Below are 21,299 nucleotides of genomic sequence, written 5' to 3'. Positions count from 1 at the left end.
ACTGATGACTGCAATTTAGCACAGTGTATATGCACACATCACAAGCGAGACAGGGCTGTTCTCACTCTGATAAGAAACCTGTGTTGACAATGTAGGGCTGTTTTATTTAGCAGAGGTTTGTACATAAGGTAATTAACAACCAACAACAACAACAACAAAACCACAACTCCCCAAATCTCAACCCTATTCCCCTATTACCCTCGACCAGTCTTAGGTTGTAATCCTATACCCACTTACTTGGGGGTAAGCCCAATTGAACTCAGTAGGACTAACTTCTGAGTTGACACGTATAAGATTGCACTGTAAAATACTTTAGACTTTACGTGAAATAAACCTTCTCCTTTGGGTATCTTTAGTGGTTACCAAATGGTATTGTGAGAGAGACTGTGAAGAGTTCTGATGTTGTAAGTGGATGGGCGCTTTGTTTTAGCAGTAATGTAGGGAAGGAGCTGAAGGGGAATGACTTGAGCAGAGGCTTGACAACCATATGTCAGGAGTGCTCTGATGGTGTTTCCTGCTTGGCAGGGGGTTGGGCTCGATGGCGCTTGTGGTCTATTCCAACTCTAGATTCTATGACTTCCAGAGTGCGGGAGGGGGACCTCTTCAGTAAACCAAAATGCCACTAGCAGTCCCTGTAGTAGAAAAAGTTTTAAACTACTCATTTGACTATTCTGCGGTAGCTAGATTCCTGCTTTTAATGTATCTCTCTGAAATACATTTTGTATTTCATACGAAGCCAAATGCCATGTATTAATGAGTTTAATTGTACAAAAACGATTATATGACATTTAATATTGTTGGAAGTAACATCTGTTGTACAACCTCAGCCTCTTTGTCTAAAAAAAAGTTTTGTGGTAGAACTTCTGTTGAAAGTGTTTGTAAAAATTTCCGAGTGAGTGACTTGGAAATGGGTCCTTCTTAAACCGTCATGTAAGTTTAAGACAAAAATACAACCTCAAGTTAAAAACTCTGACTCCAGTCATGTGGCTATACTACTTTGCACCTTTCTAAATAACATCACTGGGATTTTACACCATTCTGAAAAGCATACTGGAATTTTCCAGTCAAGTTTATTTTGGTTTACTTATGAAACAAGAGGGGGGGAAAGGAAGCCATTTCTTCCAAAGCAATTAAAATTAGTGCAAGCATAAAGGGTAGGAGTCCAATGAGCCCAATCAGCAGAAGCCCTGTGCAAAGGAGCTTCTCCTCCTTCTCAGTGCACTTCCAAGGGGTGATCGGGAGCAGTGTGCCGGGGGGGGGGGGAGGAGGGAGAGAAGAGGAAATTGTTCCATCTAACACTCCGAAATTCTTGCACTGATGGGACAGTCACCTTAAATTCATCCCTCACTTGGCTTGCGATATGTATAATGCACTGTCAAGCATGGAAGTTACCGTGTTGTGGTCAAAAGCGGCCAGACTACAGCTGTGTCCGGATTTTGTTAAAGACACAGGAGATGCGCTTATAAGCCACACGTCTGCTCTCAAAAAAGGCAGACATTTTTGCACCCCTGTGATTTACCGCGTCAGCACTGCAGCACACAAAATAAGGCACCATGCCCCTTTCTGCCAGCCTGCCTTGAGCCCCACCCCACTGTGGCAAAATGGTCCCAAGGACTGCCACACAACTCCTTTATCGGGCATGCTCTATCGGCTCCTGCTTGGCAACTTACTTTCCTAGGGGTGAACCTGCACCACATCCCTAATAAAGCTGCCTGCCAGCAAGCCCTGTTTACACTAACCACACCTTCTCCAGACCTCTTTTCCATCTAGACTGGAAAAGGAATTAAGCATCCCTTAAAGGCCTAGATTTGGCCAAAGGCCTTCACATTTAGAGACCCTTGCTACATACCTTTGGGGCCCACTGGAGGTATGGAAGCTAAGACAGTTCTGATGGCTGAGGTCTGGGCTCACCAAAGCTCAGCTGCTCCTGATCCAGATGGTTATAAGCAGAAGCTCCAAACTGCTTCATGCACACTTGCTGAATGCTGCTAACTTCTTGCAAAACCTCCTGTTACCTTCTTATACTTGCATATGAATGCATCTGTTTTGCCAAGGCTAACTTCCAAGGATTCCACCAGCACCAGTGAGCCAAAAGTCGTCCTTTTATCGCTGGTGTTTTCTCTCTCTGCCTCTTGAGTTGATAGGGGAACAGTCGTGGGGCCAAAGCTGTTCCCTTTGGCGTTGCTGACTGACATCATGGCACTTTGTTTGCAAGGACTTGCAGGGATGCAGTTCTCAGTACCTAGACTGCTGGCAATGTCACCAGAGAGGCGCTTGTAGAGCTCTTGACTAAGTAGCAGCACAACAATCCCTCCACCACAAAGTACCCTGAAAGGGAACAACCGGAGGATAGTTATTAATATCCTTGTGCAGCTACAATATTTATTAATTCAGAAGACTTTTCAGTGTACAGAGGCTAACTATACGGCAGTCATGACAAATCTTAGAGATGTGTATTGTAAAATCACTCATGGCCTTTTAAAACTAACTGAGGACTACTGGCAACATGATTTTTATCTCCCTGCTTAACATCTAGTACGTAACATGGCCACGTTGAAATGTGACTTTCCTTTGTTTAGCCTGCAATACCATTAGCCAGATCCCAATCTGCAGTAGCAGTTCTTGTGCCTCAGATATCAGAACGCACATACCTTTCGATTTCTTGAAAAACGTCCGGCAGCAAGGTCATGTCTTTTGTTATTTTGAACTTCTTTCCAAAGGGGATGTCCGCAAGAACAACATCAATGCTTTCCGACTGAAATGGCAACGCTATGAGATATTTAGACATTTAAGCATGTGAAATGCTCAGCCATTATTCTCCTTTGTATATAATAATAACACTAATTAGGGACTAACATCTGACTACAAGGCATCACAAAGTATTTGATGCAGTCACAAATCATCGTTTCAATTACAATAAAGGAAATATAAAGCAATAAATTGATTTGTATAGTACTGCAGATACCCTTGCCAGCTCTTACCTGTCACAGAAGCTTTCAGTAGCCCAATTTTATCCACTAGGCCTGCAGCTTTAATATTAGTGTAGGCTCCTTCTAATTGTGAATCACTTATGTCAGTCCCAAAATAATGCACATTCTGAAGAGAAAAAACAAACATTTACATTAGGTTTTTTTTAAATCCCCATAAATTATCAAAATAATCACTGAGAATTAGGCATACTAACACCACCAACTGCAGAATCACAAGCTAGAAGGAATCAGCAGTTTGTATTAACATGAACACCTAAGCTAAAAGTCAACATATTTTCTAGAGGGAAATTCTGGAACCTAATTTTCAGCCCCGCTGCTGCATATTAGAGGTTCATTATTTACAGATTTGGCCACAAGAGACTGCAATGCCATCTGTGGCCAGAGATCACACTTGCTGTTATGACGGAGCTTACAGGCCATTCGGTCGCTGCTTCTAGGAGGATTGTTCCTAGCCCACATGTAGGATCCAGTACAAATGCACCAGGCTGTGGAGAAAGAAAGAAAGAAAAGCAAACACCACTATTCCATCCGTCAAGACATTAGGAAATCTGTCTTCTGGTACAAAGATCCTATCTACCAAATTAAAGGAAGCAAGAAACCAAGACTGAGCTTTCATGGTTAGGCTCCTCTGGTCAATGCTGTGGTCATTTAGAATAAACCACAAGAACAGACATAGAATACAGACGATGCTGTTGTGTAAACAAAGATGTAGGAAGCACGGATTGAAATCTTGCCTTTTTTGCAGGATCAGTGGGTCACCTTGGGCAACTGACCATATCTGAACCCCATGCCCATCTGTGAAATTGCTCTACAGTTCTCATATATTGCTAGCATCAATAGCAAGGGAATGGCAAAGCATTCTGCATAGTTGGGGCACTGTGTGAAATTAGTAACAATGGAGCTATTGCAGTTGAAAGGCATGTTGTAAAGTCATGCAGCCCAATCTACAAACATGCCTAAATGTATCTGACCCAATAAAACTTATATCTCGTTGCCTGTGGGGCACTGATGAATTATTTTCCATACGTTCATTAACAGTTCCTTTTCAGCAAGCCTTACAACAATGGCTTAGGGCAGGGCTGGCGGCCCTCCAGCAGTTGAGGGACTCCCAACTCCTACCAGCCCTGCCAGCATGGCCAAGGGAGAGGGAAGGTGGTGTTGGGAGCCCGGAAACATCTGGAGGCTCATGGATTCCCCGCTGCTGGTTTAGGGTATTCATTATGATTCCCATGATGCACCTGGGGGCTGGAGCCAAGCAGAAACAGCTCCAAACACAGCACCATTTTTTGCGTGTTCAGTCAGAAATTAAGTCTGCTTGAGTTCATTGGGGCTTACTCCCAAGTCAACAGGACGCTGACTGCCACCTTAGCCACTTCACAATACTACACAAGCTCTCACTTGCATTTTAAATACTTCCAGTGGCAAGATTCTGGTTACTGAGAATTGCTCAGTAACCAAAGAGCAACTAAAACTCTACTTGGCTGATTACCTTGATTTCAGCAAGGGATGCCATAGCCCAAGCAACGGTAGATCGCAACCCAGCTGTTTTGATATATGATCTGCTTGCCAAGGGAAGTCTGCAAACAAAACACCATATTAAAATGTATCTTTCTCTCTCTCTCTCACACACACAGAATTCTAATATACTCAAACTCTAAAACTATGCGCTATTGTTATTCCAAATAGATAAGAAGTTTTTATCCCCAAATCTTCAAATTTGTGAATAAGCTGGTGGCAAATCTTGTTTAAGATACAGAGACAAATGAAAATGAGATATATTGTTGTTAGGTACTTAGGACTAGAACAGATGGGAAGATAGCCCAGAAGAACCAGTGGAAAATTGTCTAGATAAACAGATATACACACATGGGTACAGAGGAAGGAAAATAACTTTGCAAACAGCGGGACCAAAAGTCCATGATGAAATGCAAAAGACAGCAGTCACTGGTCACATTTAAACATCCCTGATCATTCTGGAGCTGACCTCACAAGTCACCATACTTTAATTCAGAAATCTTTTGAACTGAAATTGGAAAGATCTTTTCCACTAAAGTAATTGTCTCCCTTCTTATTGTCAGCAAGCACAACAGTTCCATCACAGTGACTGCTGCTATACCAGCCTGTTCTTATCTTGTATACATCTAATCTGGGCTCTGCAGAGAAATGCAACAAACTCACTGTTACTCCTTGCGTTTCATGGCAGTTTGGTCCTACTGCTTAGAATTTCCGCACTCTGCACCAGTGTATATGTATATTATTTTAATCCATTAGCCATCTGAGAATAACAGTCCACAGATCTGATTTAAGGGGGCAGTAATTCATAAAGCCTCGTGCCACTATTAAAATGTCAGGTTTTTAAGGTCCCATGGGACTCTTTGTTGATTATATACAACAGGGAAACATAGTAACTCCTCAGAAATTTACTTCAATTAAAAGTGTCTTTTTGGACTATGAACTGTAGTTTTTAATGCAGTATTTACCTGAAAACAGGAATCCCAATCACAGAGTAAATGTCATTTAGATGCACAAAGATCTGAAAGGCAATGGAATCTTACAATGAAGAGTTACTTGCATTTCAGCTTTAGCTGATTTGAATATATATATAATCTCAATGATATTTTCAATGGCTTTTTTTTATTTAAACTAGCAAGCAATCTGGTTCTCATACAAAAGTTATTATACTGGGGGCTATCTGTATCAAATAGGTACACCTTGTGAGCAAAGGCAATCCCTGGAATTGTCAGATTTGCACAGAAGTTGCAGCTGTGCAGATCTGAGGTTGCACCATGGTGCATCTCTGTCAGTGCATATATTTATACTGGTGCTGAGGATTGAAGAACAGAGGAAGAAGTGTGGAGAAGAACCCAATGCAGTGCTGAACTCTTCATTTGTTTCTGCCTGGCTGAGAGTGGCATTAGCTGTTTCAAAGACAGCACTACACCATCCATGGAAGTTTAGCACAGGGTTTTGACAGGAAGTCTGTAGGGCTGGGCTGTAAATTCTATAAGGAAAATATATATGAAAAATGTTTTCTTAAAAAAAGCACAGCCACAAGCATGAACTATCAAGGTATCAGTTTTATAGTTTAAAATTTGTCTTTTATCTATTGATTCTACTACAGTTCATATTCAGTTTTTCAATCTATCCTTTGTTGATAATTGAAATGTCTGCTTATCCTGTTTCTTCTGGTTTAAGCCTCTTCTCTCTCTTTTAATTTTTTTTGTTCATTTTTCTTTCTTTTTGCTTTAATCTTGATTCTCTTCACAGGCTTCCTTTATTGTTGCATTTCGTTTAAACTTCTGAGATTAAACATCTTCACAGATTTGCCCTCTTCCATATCTAATTTCCTTGCTTTCTTTCAATTCTCCTTCTTGGCTCCTTAGTACTAAAGTTCTGATTAAATCACCACTCCCTTGTCCAACTTCTTGCCTAGGAGATTTCACTACTTTGCAGACCTTTATGCATGTAACTCCTCTTTTAGATAGCATCCTCTTTATCCTACTTTGAAGTTATTTAAAAACTCATTATCTTTGCTCTTTCGTCTTTGCTTATTGTTAGGTGAATTACAGAATAAGACTAATTTTAAAACAACTCTGGATGTTGCTGACCAGAAACTTTTATTAGGGATGATGGCAATGATAGTCTAGTAACATCCCTGCTTTGAATAGGAATCAAAGGGGTTAATTTCACCCAGGTGGCAAAAGTTTCCCCTTTTAGAGTGCGGTGCTGCAGGTACAGATCTATGCATTAATTCTAGTATATTTTAAGTGAATTTACAAAATATAAAATTTGGACAGGGCTGCCATTCATAAATCAGAGAATCTCATAACTGCCAACTGGTTGGAGGTCTTCAGACATTAAGCATCCAGAGACTGGTTATTGCAGGATCGCTGTGCTCTATTAGTACCTTGCTGTGTTAAAAACCTCTTAAGGTATCTGGATCTTTCCATTGTTGGAGACAGCATACTGGGTTAGAAGGACACATTGGTTTGATTCCCAAAGCCTAATCTCAAAGGGATTTTGAGAGGAACGTAAGTGTACAAAGAAGTTCAACTCAGTCAGATCAAGACCTTTATCTGAGGAGCAAGAATCCACAGAGATTACCCACATTTCAATGTATTAATTTTGTTACCTCTATGTCAGGATTTCTCAAATCTGCTTTCCATCCAAAATTCTTCATAAGAGCCGTTCCAATTATCCTCCCCATCTCCTGAAAAGACAAATTAGCAATGAGAGAGACCTGAGCATGTGGTATGACAAATTGCTCCTGAAACTTGAAATGGCCAGGAAGAAGATGGGTTAGGCTGAGATCAGTGGAAGGTACCCTGGTGCCTTCCATATCTTGTTATGTGAGAAACAGTTCCCAGCACCCTTGACCATGGTGGCTGGGGCCAAAAGATCTTGCAGTCTCAACCTATGCAGGCTTTCTTTGAAGCAACTCCCAATAAGTTCTATGTAGCGTGGTCCACATTAAGGACTGAAATCTTGAAATGACACAATCCATAATTACTTGGAGGAAGCAATTATCTCATGGAATATTCTTCCAAACTGAAGACATTTTTGAAAAAGAGTTCAAAGAACGGAATTAATTGCTTCTTCCACGCTCTCATCAACATCTACTAAGAGCATTCTACTTTACAAGACAAGACGTTATTTTTGCTTGATAACCAAACCTTCAGAATAGCAGTCTTGAAATTTATCTCGAGTATGGATAATCAAGTGTAATTCAGCACTCCACACACACACACACACACACCCCTTTGCCAATTAATAGGAATTCCAAAAGATGGTACAGAAGACAGTCTGAAAAGCTCAGCTTGCTTTTAAAAATATTATTTAGAATGCAGAATGCTAATGATTCCTATACAGCCCACTCAAGCAGTGCTATTTTCTCCTTATGCGTCTGCCATTCAGAAAACCTAATGACTACTGATTATGCATAACGAAGAAATAAACTCTCAGCCGCCTGCATAATAATCTGGGCTGGCAGCGCACAATCAAGAACATTTAACTATTTCATTAGCAGCCTGATGCTGTATGTTGGGATTGTGTTAAAAGCAGCTGCATGCATCTTGTTTGTAGATAAGAACATAAGAATAGCTCTGCTGGATTCTGACCAGAGGCCCATCTAGTTCCACATCCTGTTCTCACAGTGGCCAAACAAATCCCCACAAACCTGAGCAGTAAATATTTTTGCAAGGGCTCCACTACAGCGGCAGGAAACTCTGAAACTGAAGCAACTGCTGCTCTCGCCAGATTTCTCTTGAGTAAGTTCAGGAGTCTTTTCCAAAAATGATCTGCCCGAAGACAAGCCGTTGCTGTTAGGAACCTTGGCGGCGTTACAGCCCTGTTGGTTTTCTGTTTGAGTTTCACCAGAAACTGTCTCTGATATTAGTTCTCTCTTCTGTTTTTTATTTTGGATGCTGCCCTCCTCTTCCAGCTTCCGTTTCTGGGAGTCTGGACGTTCCTCACACCTGTTTTCTTCTTTCACCTCCTGGCAATGAAGACTTCTCCAAAGAGTAACCATATCCAGCCAATGCCTGGGAGTCTCATTTACAAGTTTTTGAATGTCATGAATTACTCTGCCTGAAAGAAATGAAGAATCTAAACTCATGTAACCTTTAACACATAAATAGCACATAACAATAAACTGTATATTTTGAAGTATTGGAATATATTCCAAGGACTGTTTTCTTAGGGGGTGAGGGAATGCAATACTTTTCTCTCCCAAGACCCATGCTTCCTCCCCATCTTATCTAATCCGCCAGACTTTGCCTAGCAAGCCACTTTCCTCCTTCCTGGGCCTGGTATACTAAGACCTAAGAACCAAATCTAAGAACCAGAAAGCCACTAAACTGTCTTAATCAGCTGGAGAGCTTGTGTTCAAGAGAAACACTCAAGCAATCTTAGATTGCAATCCTACACCCAAATACACGGGAATAAGTCCCATTGAAATTCTGTGTGACTTCCTTTGGGGTAAACATAGCTAGGATTGTGCTATTATTTTTAAGTAGGTGTTAAACTTGTATGAAGCCTATGGTTATGTTTTAGCTATTCAGAAAACCAATGAATGTTTTCATTCCTGCTTTTGACTAAAATAATAAGGGCTTTCTTACTTCTTAATTAAGCAAATAACACTGAAAGCTATCAAATCACTGTTTTCTGTTTTCAAAAAAGGGGGTCTATTCCTCAAACACCAGCTGCATGGGATCCCGGAGATGTGTCAAGGTGTGATGATGATGGTGGTGGTATACTAGTTCATACACCTTGGTGAACATACAGCTCAGACTCTAGAATCCCACATGTACGCCTGTGTAGATCTAATGCTCCCATGTGGTTGCCTAAATATTCATGAGCAATAGGGGCTAAACAAGCAAGGTAAAAAGAAAAGAGGCCTACACTACCCTAGACCAGAATTTTCCATGTGTCGCAGCACGTTAGTGTGTTAGCTGCAGTGTGCAGGTGTGTTGTGTGAACTCTCCCTGCACTGCTCCCGGGGCTGGAAAGAAGGGCTTAGTTTAACCTCCTGTTTGCTAGTAAAACTGAATTACTGTGTCGTGAAATGATGTCTAAAAAGTGTGCTAGGAAACGTTTGGAAAGCTCTGCCCTTGACACAATTTTTATTCAAAATGGGGTTGAAAGGGAGAGGGGGCCACGGACTTGCTATGATAGGGCCCCTTTCAATTTCCCTATTTATTGAATAACCTAGACAGCATCTTAAAAAGCATAGATATCACCTTGCCGACAAAGGTATGTATAGTTCAAGTTATGGTTTCCCCAGTAGTGATGTATGGAAGTGAGAGCTGGACCATAAAGAAGGCTGGTCGCCAAAGAATTGATGCTTTTGAATTATGGTGCTGGAGGAGGCTCTTGAGAGTCCCATGGACTGCAAGAAGATCAAACCTCTCCATTCTTAAGGAAATCAGTCCTGAGTGCTACTGGAAGGACAGATCGTGAAGCTGAGGCTCCAGTACTTTGGCCACCTCATGAGAAGAGAAGACTCCCTGGAAAAGCCCCTGATGTTGGGAAAGATGGAGGGCACAAGGAGAAGGGGACGACAGAGGAGGAGATGGTTGGACAGTGTTCTCGAAGCTACCAGCCTGAGTTTGACCAAACTGCAGGAGGCAGTGGAAGAAAGGAGTGCCTGGCGTGCTCTGGTCCATGGGGTCAGGATGAGTTGGACACGACTCAACGACTAAACAACAACAACAATTTATTGAATACGCATCTTGTCCTTATTCCAACAAGCGCCGAGCAGCATCTTAAGCTTCACAACAACCACTTAGGTAAGTGAGATCTTGAGATAGTGTCCACCTGTCCAAGTACACCAAATGAGGAACATAGCCAGAGAGATGTCTTGGCTAGAGAGTTAGTTCCTTTGGGGCCTTCTGCAGCTTGCATGCTGAAGACAGAGGAAGCCCCTGGCGGCTCCTCCCTACCACCTCCTGGAGCTGCTGCGATGGCCATGTTGCCTGTGAGCTGGCTCAGTACCATATCTGCCTACCGTGCTGCAACAGCAGCAGCCGCCAAGAACCTGAGCTCCCAGTGAAGCACACTGGGAAAGCCCCTCTAGATGTTGCCCCCCAAGAATCCTCACCCATGATCCAGCAGCTAGCCAAGGACCTGTCTGACCTCAATGAACTGCTTAAGAGAACCCTCAGGAGCCAGAATATGGGTCTGTGGTGTCTTCAGCATGCAAGCTGCAGAAGGCCCCAAACAGCCATCAGCACCACCAGCAAACTGTAACTTGTAACGTGCTGTTCACTTGGGATGAATAGCAGCTGGAGCTGGGCGAGCACCTGAAAGGCAAGCCTAATCTGCCCAACAAATGCACACTCTGGGTTTGTCTCACCGCTTTCCCCCAGGAAGACACAAGGTTACCACTGAATTGGACCAAGCGGCAATTAGGTTTGCCATTTGGTCCAATTCAGTGGTAAAAAGTGTGTTTAAAGAAGAGGGAAAAGCAGAGCATGGAAGAGCAGAATAACCGAAAACGTGCATATTTTTTTTGGACAAGCCTTTGATGAAAAACAGTCCCGGTCCACAAAATTCACTGAACGGACAGATTGAGCAGTTTTTATTATTGCTTGTTGTGTTTACTTTCTCGGTTATAACCTGCCCCGAGGTCTACAGATAAAGGGCAAGATGCAAGCTATGAAAAATAAATAGCTGAGCAGGAATCTGAACGACCGCTTACCACATTGAACCCCAAAGCTACTCAGCACTGACTCCTTTTAACAAAGAGGCAGGAAGGTTATAGGGTGGCCTTTCTCGCTGTGGAAGGTTACAGGAGATAGGCCAGCAGGAGGCAAACCCACAAGACTACAGTAAAAAAATAAAATACCTTTATTTCTGGAGATGGAAAGTGGAGGATATTTATTCAGCAGCAAAAACAACCGCTCCGCGGACTTCAGCTCCTTCAGCATACTCAGCTCTGCGCTGGTGGTGAAGAAGACTTTTCCCGATACATATTCCACCTTGACAGAGAATGTACACTGGATTATATAGTAAATCTGAAAATGGCATTGCCCATAAATGATCTGTTTATTATGATTTAGCTAGTTGGTTTATACCCTGCTCTTCTACGATAGTCCTCAAAGCAGCTCACAACACTAACAAAATGGGCTGAAGCCACATGGGATTTGAAACCATAGTGGACCTTTGCTTAGCCTTGCAAATGTGCCAGCCGTTTTATTGTTACACTGCTAGGATGAAGTCCCAGTCCCAGTTATGACCGGGATGCAGACACTGGGTGGACTAGCACCTTACACTTTCCCAGGGAAGTTTGCCTGGAGCTTTCATTATACACCTTTAGGCGCCTGGCAAAAACGTTCCTTTTTAACCAGGCCTTTGGTTGATCTGATTGACATACTATGCCAGGAGTAGCAAACTTTTTTAGCAGGGGGCTGGTCCACCCTCCCTCGGACCTTGTGGGGGCTGGAACATATTTTGGGGGGAAAGAACGAATTCCTATGCCCCACAAATAACCCAGAGATGCATTTTAAATAAATAAAAGGACACATTCTACTCATGTCAAAACATGCTGATTCCCAGACCGTCTGCGGGCCGGATTGAGAAGGCGACTGGGCCGGATCCGGCCCCCGGGCCTTAGTTTGCCTACCCATGTCCTATGCCCTTTTAAAATGTGTTTTTTTGTGGGGACAGGGGCTACTGGGTTGTTGTTTTTATTTTTATTATGTATTTTGTGGTTTTATATCTTGATTTTATTCTGTGAACCGCCCTCAGATCCGCAGGTATAGGGCGGTATTTAAATTAATAATAATAATAATGATGATGATTACACTTAACGCACACCCAGAATGCACACGACCGTTCCCTAAGGATCACAGCAGGAACCACAGTTGCCCCTCACAGAGCTAGAATCCCCAGCATCCTTAAAGTACAGTTCCCAGGATTCTTCTGTGGTTTGGGGTGCATGGAGAACTAGCCATGTGCTTTCAATGCATCCTCAACCTTGTTTTGTGGGCAAAGCCCCCACTGGCCACTGAGGGTGTGGGGAGCTCTCCTTCTGAGCAAACAGGGAGAGGGGCTCCAGAAGGGAGAGGCCATGTAGACGGCCGGATTTGATGAGGCCCTAAGCTCCTGAAGGTAATGGGGCCCTTTTGTATGTCCAGCTGTCTTTGTCAACAACAAATTGTCGCTGTTTTTTGTGTTGAATATATGCTATATGGTAATTTAGGGACCTACAGTGGTGCCCCGCAAGATGAATGCCTCGCAAGCCAAAAAACTCGCTAGACGAAAGGTTTTTTCGTCCGCGATTTGCCTCGCAAGACGAATTTCCCTATGGGCTTGCTTCGCAAGACGAAAACGTCTTGCGACTTTGTTAAGCCGTTTAAACCGTGCTTCGCAAGACGAAAAATTCGCTAGACGGCAAAACTTGCGGAACGAATTAATTTCGTCTTGCGAGGCACCACTGTAATAGGTATCTAAAGCCATTTGCACATAACAAAATATGTATTTTATCAAAGTAATTGTTGAACTGAAATACAATTAAGAAGTATTTTAATAGTGAAATACAATTAAGAACAAGTATATTAATACAGCAGTGGAAGACAGGAGTGCCTGGCGTGCTCTGGTCCATGGGGTCACGAAGAGTCGGACACGACTAAACAACAACGTATTAATACAGTGGACACTCAGGTTGCGAACGTGATCCGTGCAGGATGCACATTCGCAACCCACAGCGGCGTGTCTGCGCACAGGCGGGTGGCGATTTAGCTTGCACGACCACCGAAACCCAGAAGAAACCTGTTCTGGTACTTCCGGGTTTCGGTGGGTGCATAGCCCGAAAAAACGCAACCTGAAGCGGCTGTAACCCGAGGTATGACCATAGGCGCCGACTCCATGGGGCTTGAGGGGGCCCGAGCCCCCTCAAAAATTCGTTTGGGGGGGCTCTGCCCCCCCAATAATCTCCGGCGCCCCTCCAGCAGAGCGCCATCGCCGCCCCTCCCCCAGCCCAAAATGCACAGGGTCGGGCTGCATGCCTCCTGCCCTCCCTCCCGAGCAAAAGCTCCACCCACTTTATTTGCATATTCATGAGCTTATTTATTATTCATGAGCTTTCCCGGGCCCCCCCCAATATTTTTTATAAGTCCGCGTCCCTGGGTATGACTGTAGTGAAATAATGATTAAGCTCTAACTTAAAATGATGTAGCTTTTATTTTATTTGCTTTTTATCTTCTATTTTGGAAATGTACATCTAGTATTTTTTACCTTTACATTTTTTTTGGGGCCCCCCCCCAAGAGAGTGGGGCCATGAGCTATAGCTTGTTTAGCTTATACGTCAATCCGGCACTGGCCGTGCAGACGAAGCAACCTAACCCCGGGACAGCTCGCTCGTCTGCACCGCCTTCCCGAAGTGACAAAGGGAGAGCGTTTAGCAAGGAGGCGGAGCGAGGCTCTCGGTCCAAAGGGATTCGCCGGACCATCTTCTTGGCAGCCCGGCCGGAGGGCCTCACCTGCGCGGCGTCCAGCCGAGTCCGCACCTCCCTCAGCAGGAAAGGCTCCATCCCGCGGCCCGCCGTGCAGAAATATCGCGCGGGGAGGCCGGCGCGGCAGCAGGGCCCTTTCGGCGGAGGCTGCCCGCCCTCGCCAGCCATCGCGGCCCCGCCGAGAGCCCGCCTTCTTCCGCCCAGGCGCCGGGAGCCGTTTGCCTCCTACAGGCCAGAGGCGAGGAAGGCCGCCGGAGCTCTCCTTTGCCGCGCCGCTTCCTCGGGGGAAGGGGGGAGAAGTCCCCGCCTTGTTTGGTTTCATCCCTTCCCAGAGGAGGCGGTGGCTCCGCCATGTTTTTCCCCTCTGGGGGGGGGGGGGGAAGGAGCCTTGGCCGCCCTTCACTTTGAATTAGGGTCCCCCGAGGGTCATCTAGCCCAACCCCCGGCGATGCAGGAATCTCGGCTGAAGGCATCCTTGACAGATGGCCAGCCAAGCTCTGCTTTAAAACCCCCAAGGAAGGAGAGTCCGCAAGCTCCCGAGGGAGTCAAACAGCTCTTACCGTCGGAAAGTTCTTCTCGATGTTGTAACTTGAAGCCATGAGTTCGAGTTCTACCCTCCAGAGCAGGAGAAAAGATGCTTGTTCCCTCTTCCAGGGGACAGCCCTTCGGATATTTGAAGATGATGGCTATCGTATCTCCGCTCAGTCTCCTCTCTTGAAAACTCCTTCGTAAGGCTGGGTTTCCAGATCATCTCAGTTGCCCTCTGCACATGTTCCAGCTTTTCAATAGCCTTATTAAATTTGGGCGCCCAGAACAGGACACAATATTTCAGGTGTGGTCTGACCAAAGCAGAATCGATTGGGACTATGATTTCCCTTGATCCATACCCACCACTATTCGCTTCTTTGGGGTTAATTTTTTTAAAAGAGCTTTAGGAAGTGCAGCCTTTATTTGTTTGCTGCATTTATATCCCACCGTTTTTCTCCAAGCAGCTCAGGGCAGAAAACATGGTTTTAATCCCTTCCTCGTTTAATCTTCCCCTACCAACCCTGTGAAGTAGGTTAGGCTGAGAGGCAGCAGCTGGTCCCCAAGGTCACCCAGCCAGCTTTGTAGCCCAGTTAGGATTTGAACCCTGGTCATAGTCCATTCTAACCACTGTGCCATGCTGCCATCCTATGCATGCCTACACAGAAGTCCTGAGTTCAATAGAGTTTAATGCAGAACTGAAAGACACTGCCAGCTTGTGGGGTGGCTAGCCTAGTACTGTACTGGTTCAGAAAGGTTTTGTGCTGCACTTAAAAGTCATGACTTCCCCCAAAGGATCTTGGGAGATGTAGTTTATTAAGGGAGCCAAAAGTTGTTAGGAGACTTGGTTCCCCTCACATACCTACAATTCTTAGAGGGGTTTAACACCCAACCCCTCTTCCCAGGGAACTCCGGAAATTGTAGATCTGAATATTCATACTGATTAAAATTATTTGGAGGACCAGTTATTCCTGAATAATAAAATGGAAGGCTCAAGAAAGCATGAACAATAACCCACAGGTATTGGATAGTCAGGCTGATTGATTCTCTAGTTGCAGAGGTTTACAGGCCACCCCTGTTGGCATGGTGACAGCCTGGGCAGCATTCAAACATTGACATTCTGATGTCACACATGATGTCATAAACGGGTTATGCTCAAAAGTCTTGGCAGAGTTAGAAGCAGTTAACAGTCAGACTGCCCATGTCTGAACTCTGGCAAGGTGGATCAACATGGCAGGTAATAAATAAATATTGGGGCTATATTGGCTTTTATCATAGGGGAAGTGCTTGGGAATGAGTAGAGTTTATTTGACACTGCCCACTACCCAGTAAAATTAATTGATGAACCAACAACCTCTACATAGGAAAGGCCAAAGAAACTTGAAGAATAATCCAGAGATAACAGAACATTTCAAAAGGGGTTTGAATTATAAAAATGCTATAAACTGATGAAAGGAGTTGGGGGGTTGGAGGTGAATTTATTGAATAACTTTGGATCATTCATTGGAATTGTTCATTGAGATCTATTAGAACTAACTTCTGCAAGCAGGCTTCCAGCTACGCACAACTATCAATTAGGCATAGGGCAGGAGAGCAAAAATAAAATTTGCTGGAGATTCCTGCATTGATAGCTCTGTAGTTGGAGGGATTTACCATACTCCTGACCCCTTGCTGTTGGCACGGAGACAACTGGAGCTGAAGGCAAACATAACATTCTGCTGTCATGAATGATGTCACAGACAGCATAAGCTCCAAATTCTTGGCAGTTGACAACAGAGAGTTAACACACAGACCAAATTTGAACTCTGGCAAGATGGATATTTGTAACAGGTGATGAGTTTATTTGTGGGGAGGGGGTGTCTATTAACCTACAAAGCACTCCAGGCTAATCACTACCTTGCCCATCTAAGTGTCACAAATCGAAAGCTGCTATACCATTTTGCAACTGCTATAAAATATCTGTGAATATTCTGGTATGTGTGTGCATGGGGACCTCCATTAAATCAAAGCCATTCAAGCACAGGAGTGTGGAAATGTATAGTCACCCTTTGAGGCAGAATGTTGGAAGATTCAGGACTGATAAAAGGGCTTCTTCACTCAATGCATAGCGTAACTGTGGAACTCACCACCACAGGAGGCAGTGACCAAATGGGATGGTTTTAAAAGACGATGAGATAAATCAGGCATAGGCAAACCTGGCCCTCCAGATGTTTTGGGACTACAACTCCCATCATCCCTAGCTAACAGGACCAGTGGTCAGGGATGATGGGAGTTGTAGTCCCAAAACATCTGGAGGGCTGAGCTTGCCTATGCCTGAGATAAATGAATGGGAGATAAGGCTATATGTGGCTACTAGCTGTGGCTACCACCCAGGAGGACTCCCCTGCTCAGCGCCTGAGGGTCCCAGTCCTGCCCTCACGACCTGGCCCAGGGCGGGGCCTGATGGGCTCTATAAAGGACTGCTGCCATTGCCGCTGCTGCTGCTGCTGGGCAGAGAGGGCTCTGTTTTGTTTTTGTTTTTTATTTAAATTGCTGTTATTTTTTACCTACGTCATTTTAAACTGTGATATTAATGCTGTGTTCTTAGTTTTAGATTTTGATTTATGTGGAAATTGTTTCCCATTTGGTTTTGCATTTTTTGATGTGGTTTATTTATTGTTTATGATTTTTGTAATTATGTAAATCTTGTTATGCTGTAAGCTGTCTTGAGCATTGTTTTTTTAACTGTGGAAAGGCGGCATACAAATAAAAATGATGATGATGATAGCAGTGCTCTGGAAACTGCAGGAGGGGAGAGGAATCTCGTTCTCAGTTCCTGCTTGTGTGCTTCCAATAGGAATCTGGTTGGCTGCTGCGGGGACAGGATGCTGGGCTGAATGGACCATTGGCCTGATCCAGCCAGCTCTTCTTATGTTCTTACATTCCCTTTACTTGAAAGAATGAGGAAGGCATTCCAGGCTGGAGGACTTTGAGCACATAAGAACACAAGACCACCGGACTGAGGAAAACGAATTGAAAACGAATAATAAGCAATGTACTGTATATTCATTTCATCTAATCGCTAGAGGGCAGTGTTGGCATTTGAATAGTGGATTTATCTCTGCTGGTTGACAGAACTTGAGCAAAAATGCTCAATAATTCCCTATCAGGATTTCTGATCTGTTTGAATAATTTGGCACCACAGCAATCTTCTGATTTTCAGAGAGCTGGGTGAATTCTGTATAAAATCAGCAGATGAATGAGGCTTATATTCTGTTTAACACTTCAGGTCCTGATTCCTGACCTAGATTGGGTTGACTACCAGAATGCACTTTCATTCTCTGCGACCTTTCGATTTTGTTTTAACGGGTAATTCATTTCCTTTCCTTTCAGAAAGATGGCAACGAAAGTGCAATGCCTCTTGTGTTTATGAACCAGTATGGATTGCCTGCAACTAAAAATTACGAATTCTATCAAGGGATTTTAAGCGATATTGCTTCCTTGCTGAAACTAGAAATTAGAACAATTTTAAAACTCTAGATCAGAGGTGAGTAGCCTTCAAGGTTGTGGGATCTGCTTTGCTTTTGTCTAGAACCCCAAGGTTCTAATAGTAGCCAAGTGCAAGATAAAATGAAAGAACAGGAAACCTCTTCAGCCAGGTAAGTGTCTTCAGTACTAGAACCGAGCTCACAGTCCTTTCACACACAAAAATCCAGACCCAGTTTCCCTATACACTTTCTTTGTTTCAGCAGCCTAATTTGGGGTGGGGTAGATTTTGTCAAGCAACAAAAAGTCAGAAATCCTTATTTACTGTAAATCAGCCAGAGATGTTCAGATAGATCTCAAACTACTTTCTGACCACCCCTGTTCTAAATCTGTAATCTGCCTTACAACAAAAGCTCATGACAGGTAAAAGGTAAAGGGACCCCTGACCATTAGGTCCAGTCGTGACCGACTCTGGGCTTGCGTGCTCATCTCGCTCTATAGGCTGAGGGAGCCGGCGTTTGTCCACAGACAGCTTCCAGGTCATGTGGCCAGCATGACTAAGCCGCTTCTGGTGAACCAGAGCAGCGCACGGAAACACCATTTACCTTCCCGCCGGAGCGGTACCTATTTATCTACTTGCACTTTGATGTGCTTTCGGACTGCTAGGTTGGCAGGAGCAGGGAGTGAGTAGCGGGAGCTCACCCCGTCGCAGGGATTCGAACTACAGACCTTCTGATCGGCAAGCCCTAGGCTCTGTGGTTTAACCCACAGTGGCACTATGACAGGTAGCAGTTAGTAAACATTTTTTTAAAAAAGGATACCTGCCCTTAATGAGACTCAGGAGTTGCCTGCACTCTGAGCTACAAGGGAGTTCTTATTTATTGATTTAACCCATGATCTTTATCTGACTCTTTAAGAGGTTCTCACAGCAATGGCTTTAAATGACTCTGCATAGTCTAGTGTGCTGGCAGAGACAAGGCATGCTGAGTAAATTTAGGGACACAGGAAGTTGTCTTATACAAAGACATATGCTTAACCTAATTTGATACTGTCTATGGTGTACCCATTGACTCTAGAGTGGCAGAGACTGGGTGCTCTTGTAGGCAAAATATATGTACTTCCACTGAGCTGGGACCCAGCTAGAACAGTTGAGGCCCACTAAGCTGCCTTCATTTTGTGCTGAGTTCTCAAGAAGCTTGGAAGTGGCAAGGAAGGGGCTATTTCTGATGTTTCCAGGGAGCCTGCTGCAAAGGATGCAAAGCCAGCCCTACCCTTAGGCAGAGTGAGGCGGTTTCTTCAGGCGGCAGATACTAAAGGACAGCGAAACGCACTAAGATGTTGGGGGACAGAGCGAGGTGCACTATGTTGCCTTCTTTGTGCCCCCAAAGCTACCCTGCTGCCCTCAGGTGCTGAGGGAGACGCTGTGCTGTTTGCCAGTGCTGACATAAGATTTCTGTCAGGTGGGTTTCTAGCCTCAATGGCTATGTTCCGCCTTTACTGTCAGAGGCAGTACCGGTATGTTTCTGAAAACCAGTTGCTGGGAATCACAAATGGGGAGAGTGTTGTGCTCAGGTACTGCTTTTGGGTTTTCTGGTAGGCTGTTGGCTCTTTTTTTATTGCATTTTTGAAAATTACAGAGAGAAAAAGAGTAAATAAGAAATTACGCCCAAATACAGAAAAAGGGGAGGAAAGGAATAAAAGAAAAAATACAAAAAAGAAAAAAAATTAAAAATATGCACACAATTGTTCAAAGGATACAAACCATAATTTAAATAGCTATACAGTGGTACCTCGGGTTAAGTACTTAATTCGTTCCAGAGGTCCGTTCTTAACCTGAAACTGTTCTTAACCTGAAGCACCACTTTAGCTAATGGGGCCTCCTGCTGCTGCCGCCGCGCAATTTCTGTTCTCATCCTGAAGCAAAGTTATTAACCCAAGGTACTATTTCTGGGTTAGCAGAGTCTGTAACCTGAAGCATATGTAACCTGAAGTGTATGTAACCCGAGGTACCACTGTACAAAAGGCTCCCAGAAAGAAATTACATTAATATTTCTTATTTTCTTTCTTTCCTTACAGTCACTTTCTTCCTGTTCCACTAAACTTCTTTGAATGTTAATTGAATGTTAATTGACTTCACTCTATATCTCTTTGCAGCTTCAACACTTCTCATTAGTTACCAATAATCTGTATTCCTTTATTCAAATCAATTTTCCCATTATATCTGTGAAATTAATCTAAGCACAACCAAGTATTATTTTTGGAAGCATATTTAGTCCGATAGTTTTTGAAGCAAACCCATTCCTTTTTTACCTTGTCACCTGAGTGGTTTCTTATTAGTTCTTTCATTTTGGCTAGTTTGAGGTACTCACACTCGTCTTTTGTTGGTATTAGCTCACTTTTCTGGTATTTTGCTATTAATATTCTAGCTGCTGTTGTCAAATAAAGAAACGCTCTTTTATATTTATTTGGGATGCTTATCGTTAAAATGCCTAATAGGAAAGCTTCAGGTTTCTTTAAAAATGTATGTTTTAGCATTTTCTTTAGCTCTTCATAAACCATGTCCCAATTTTTTTTGATTTAGGGACATGTCCACCACATGTGGAATAGGGTTCCTTCGTTTTGTTTACATCTCCAACACTTATTACTGTTATTTTTATTTATTTTGGCTAATTTGCTTGGGCTCACGTACCATCTGTGGATCATTTTCATAAAGTTTTCTTTTATCAGATAGCACGCGGTGAATTTTTAATCTGTTTTCCATAGTTTTCCCCATTTTTCCATCTCAATTGGATAACCAAAATCATGTGCCCATTTCACCATCACTTCCTTCACCTCCTCGTCCTTAAGGTTCCAATCCAATAGTAATTTATATGTTTTTGATCATTTTTATTATTATTTAATAAAAGTTCTTTTTCTAAATCTGATATCTTTGTGTCAAATCCATTTATTTGTTAGTCTGAGTTGAAAATTTCATTTAACTGTTGGCTCTTCTAATGTTTTGTACATAGAATAGGAAAAATCCATCTTGTCTGAAAGTGGAGAGATTACACTTTCCCCCTCAATCTTTCTGTTGTATGAAGAGGAAGTAGGAGAAAGGGGTTAAAATTTCACTCATTTTTATTTCTGAGAAGCCAAGGAACAACAGGAGAGATGATGCAGGCTGCTTCATTCTTCCCAGGCAAGGTGAGAGATTCCTTCCTAAGCCCTTGTGAGATGTGCAGAAGAATTGGGAGCTGGGGCTCTCCCAATATTATCTCGACTAGATTAATTAAAGGAGCAGTATATAGCTTTCAAAGTCCCCCGATGGATCTCAGACTTTTAAGTGGCAGTCTCTTCTTCAGGCAATTCATGCAGCTTCATAAGCACT

At 43.5% G+C, this 21,299-nt stretch overlaps 1 protein-coding gene and 1 long non-coding RNA gene across 4 annotated transcripts; one reads left to right on the top strand and one right to left on the bottom strand.

Moving 5' to 3' along the window:
- Positions 1-83: 83 nt before the first annotated feature.
- Positions 84-14,692, bottom strand: THUMPD2 (THUMP domain 2 tRNA and snRNA guanosine methyltransferase). Of its 2 annotated transcripts, none has more exons than XM_081188668.1 (10): positions 14,503-14,692; positions 11,335-11,467; positions 8,167-8,576; positions 7,123-7,200; positions 5,471-5,523; positions 4,480-4,567; positions 3,404-3,475; positions 2,982-3,096; positions 2,652-2,769; positions 84-2,328 (listed from the first exon to the last, which is right to left on the bottom strand). In XM_081188668.1, exons 1-10 carry the CDS (start codon positions 14,539-14,541, stop codon positions 1,989-1,991), a joined length of 1,446 nt encoding a protein of 481 aa, XP_081044794.1. In that variant the 5' UTR covers positions 14,542-14,692; the 3' UTR covers positions 84-1,988. The 2 variants fall into 2 exon arrangements, with proteins under 2 accessions (XP_081044794.1, XP_081044793.1); XM_081188667.1 differs by lacking the exon at positions 14,503-14,692 and adding an exon at positions 13,970-14,216.
- Positions 14,290-20,856, top strand: LOC308584216. Of its 2 annotated transcripts, none has more exons than XR_014006652.1 (2): positions 14,290-14,526; positions 17,304-20,856. It is a non-coding gene; the product is annotated as an uncharacterized lncRNA (long non-coding RNA). The 2 variants fall into 2 exon arrangements; XR_014006653.1 differs by lacking the exon at positions 14,290-14,526 and adding an exon at positions 15,535-15,704.
- The last annotated feature ends 443 nt before the right edge of the window (positions 20,857-21,299 follow it).

This window comes from Podarcis bocagei (genome assembly GCF_964188305.1).
Source record: "Podarcis bocagei genome assembly, chromosome: 3".
NCBI classification, from domain to species: domain Eukaryota; kingdom Metazoa; phylum Chordata; class Lepidosauria; order Squamata; family Lacertidae; genus Podarcis; species Podarcis bocagei.
The sequence above is the reverse complement of the archived record's forward strand: the minus strand, read 5'-3'. Positions and strand labels throughout refer to the sequence as shown.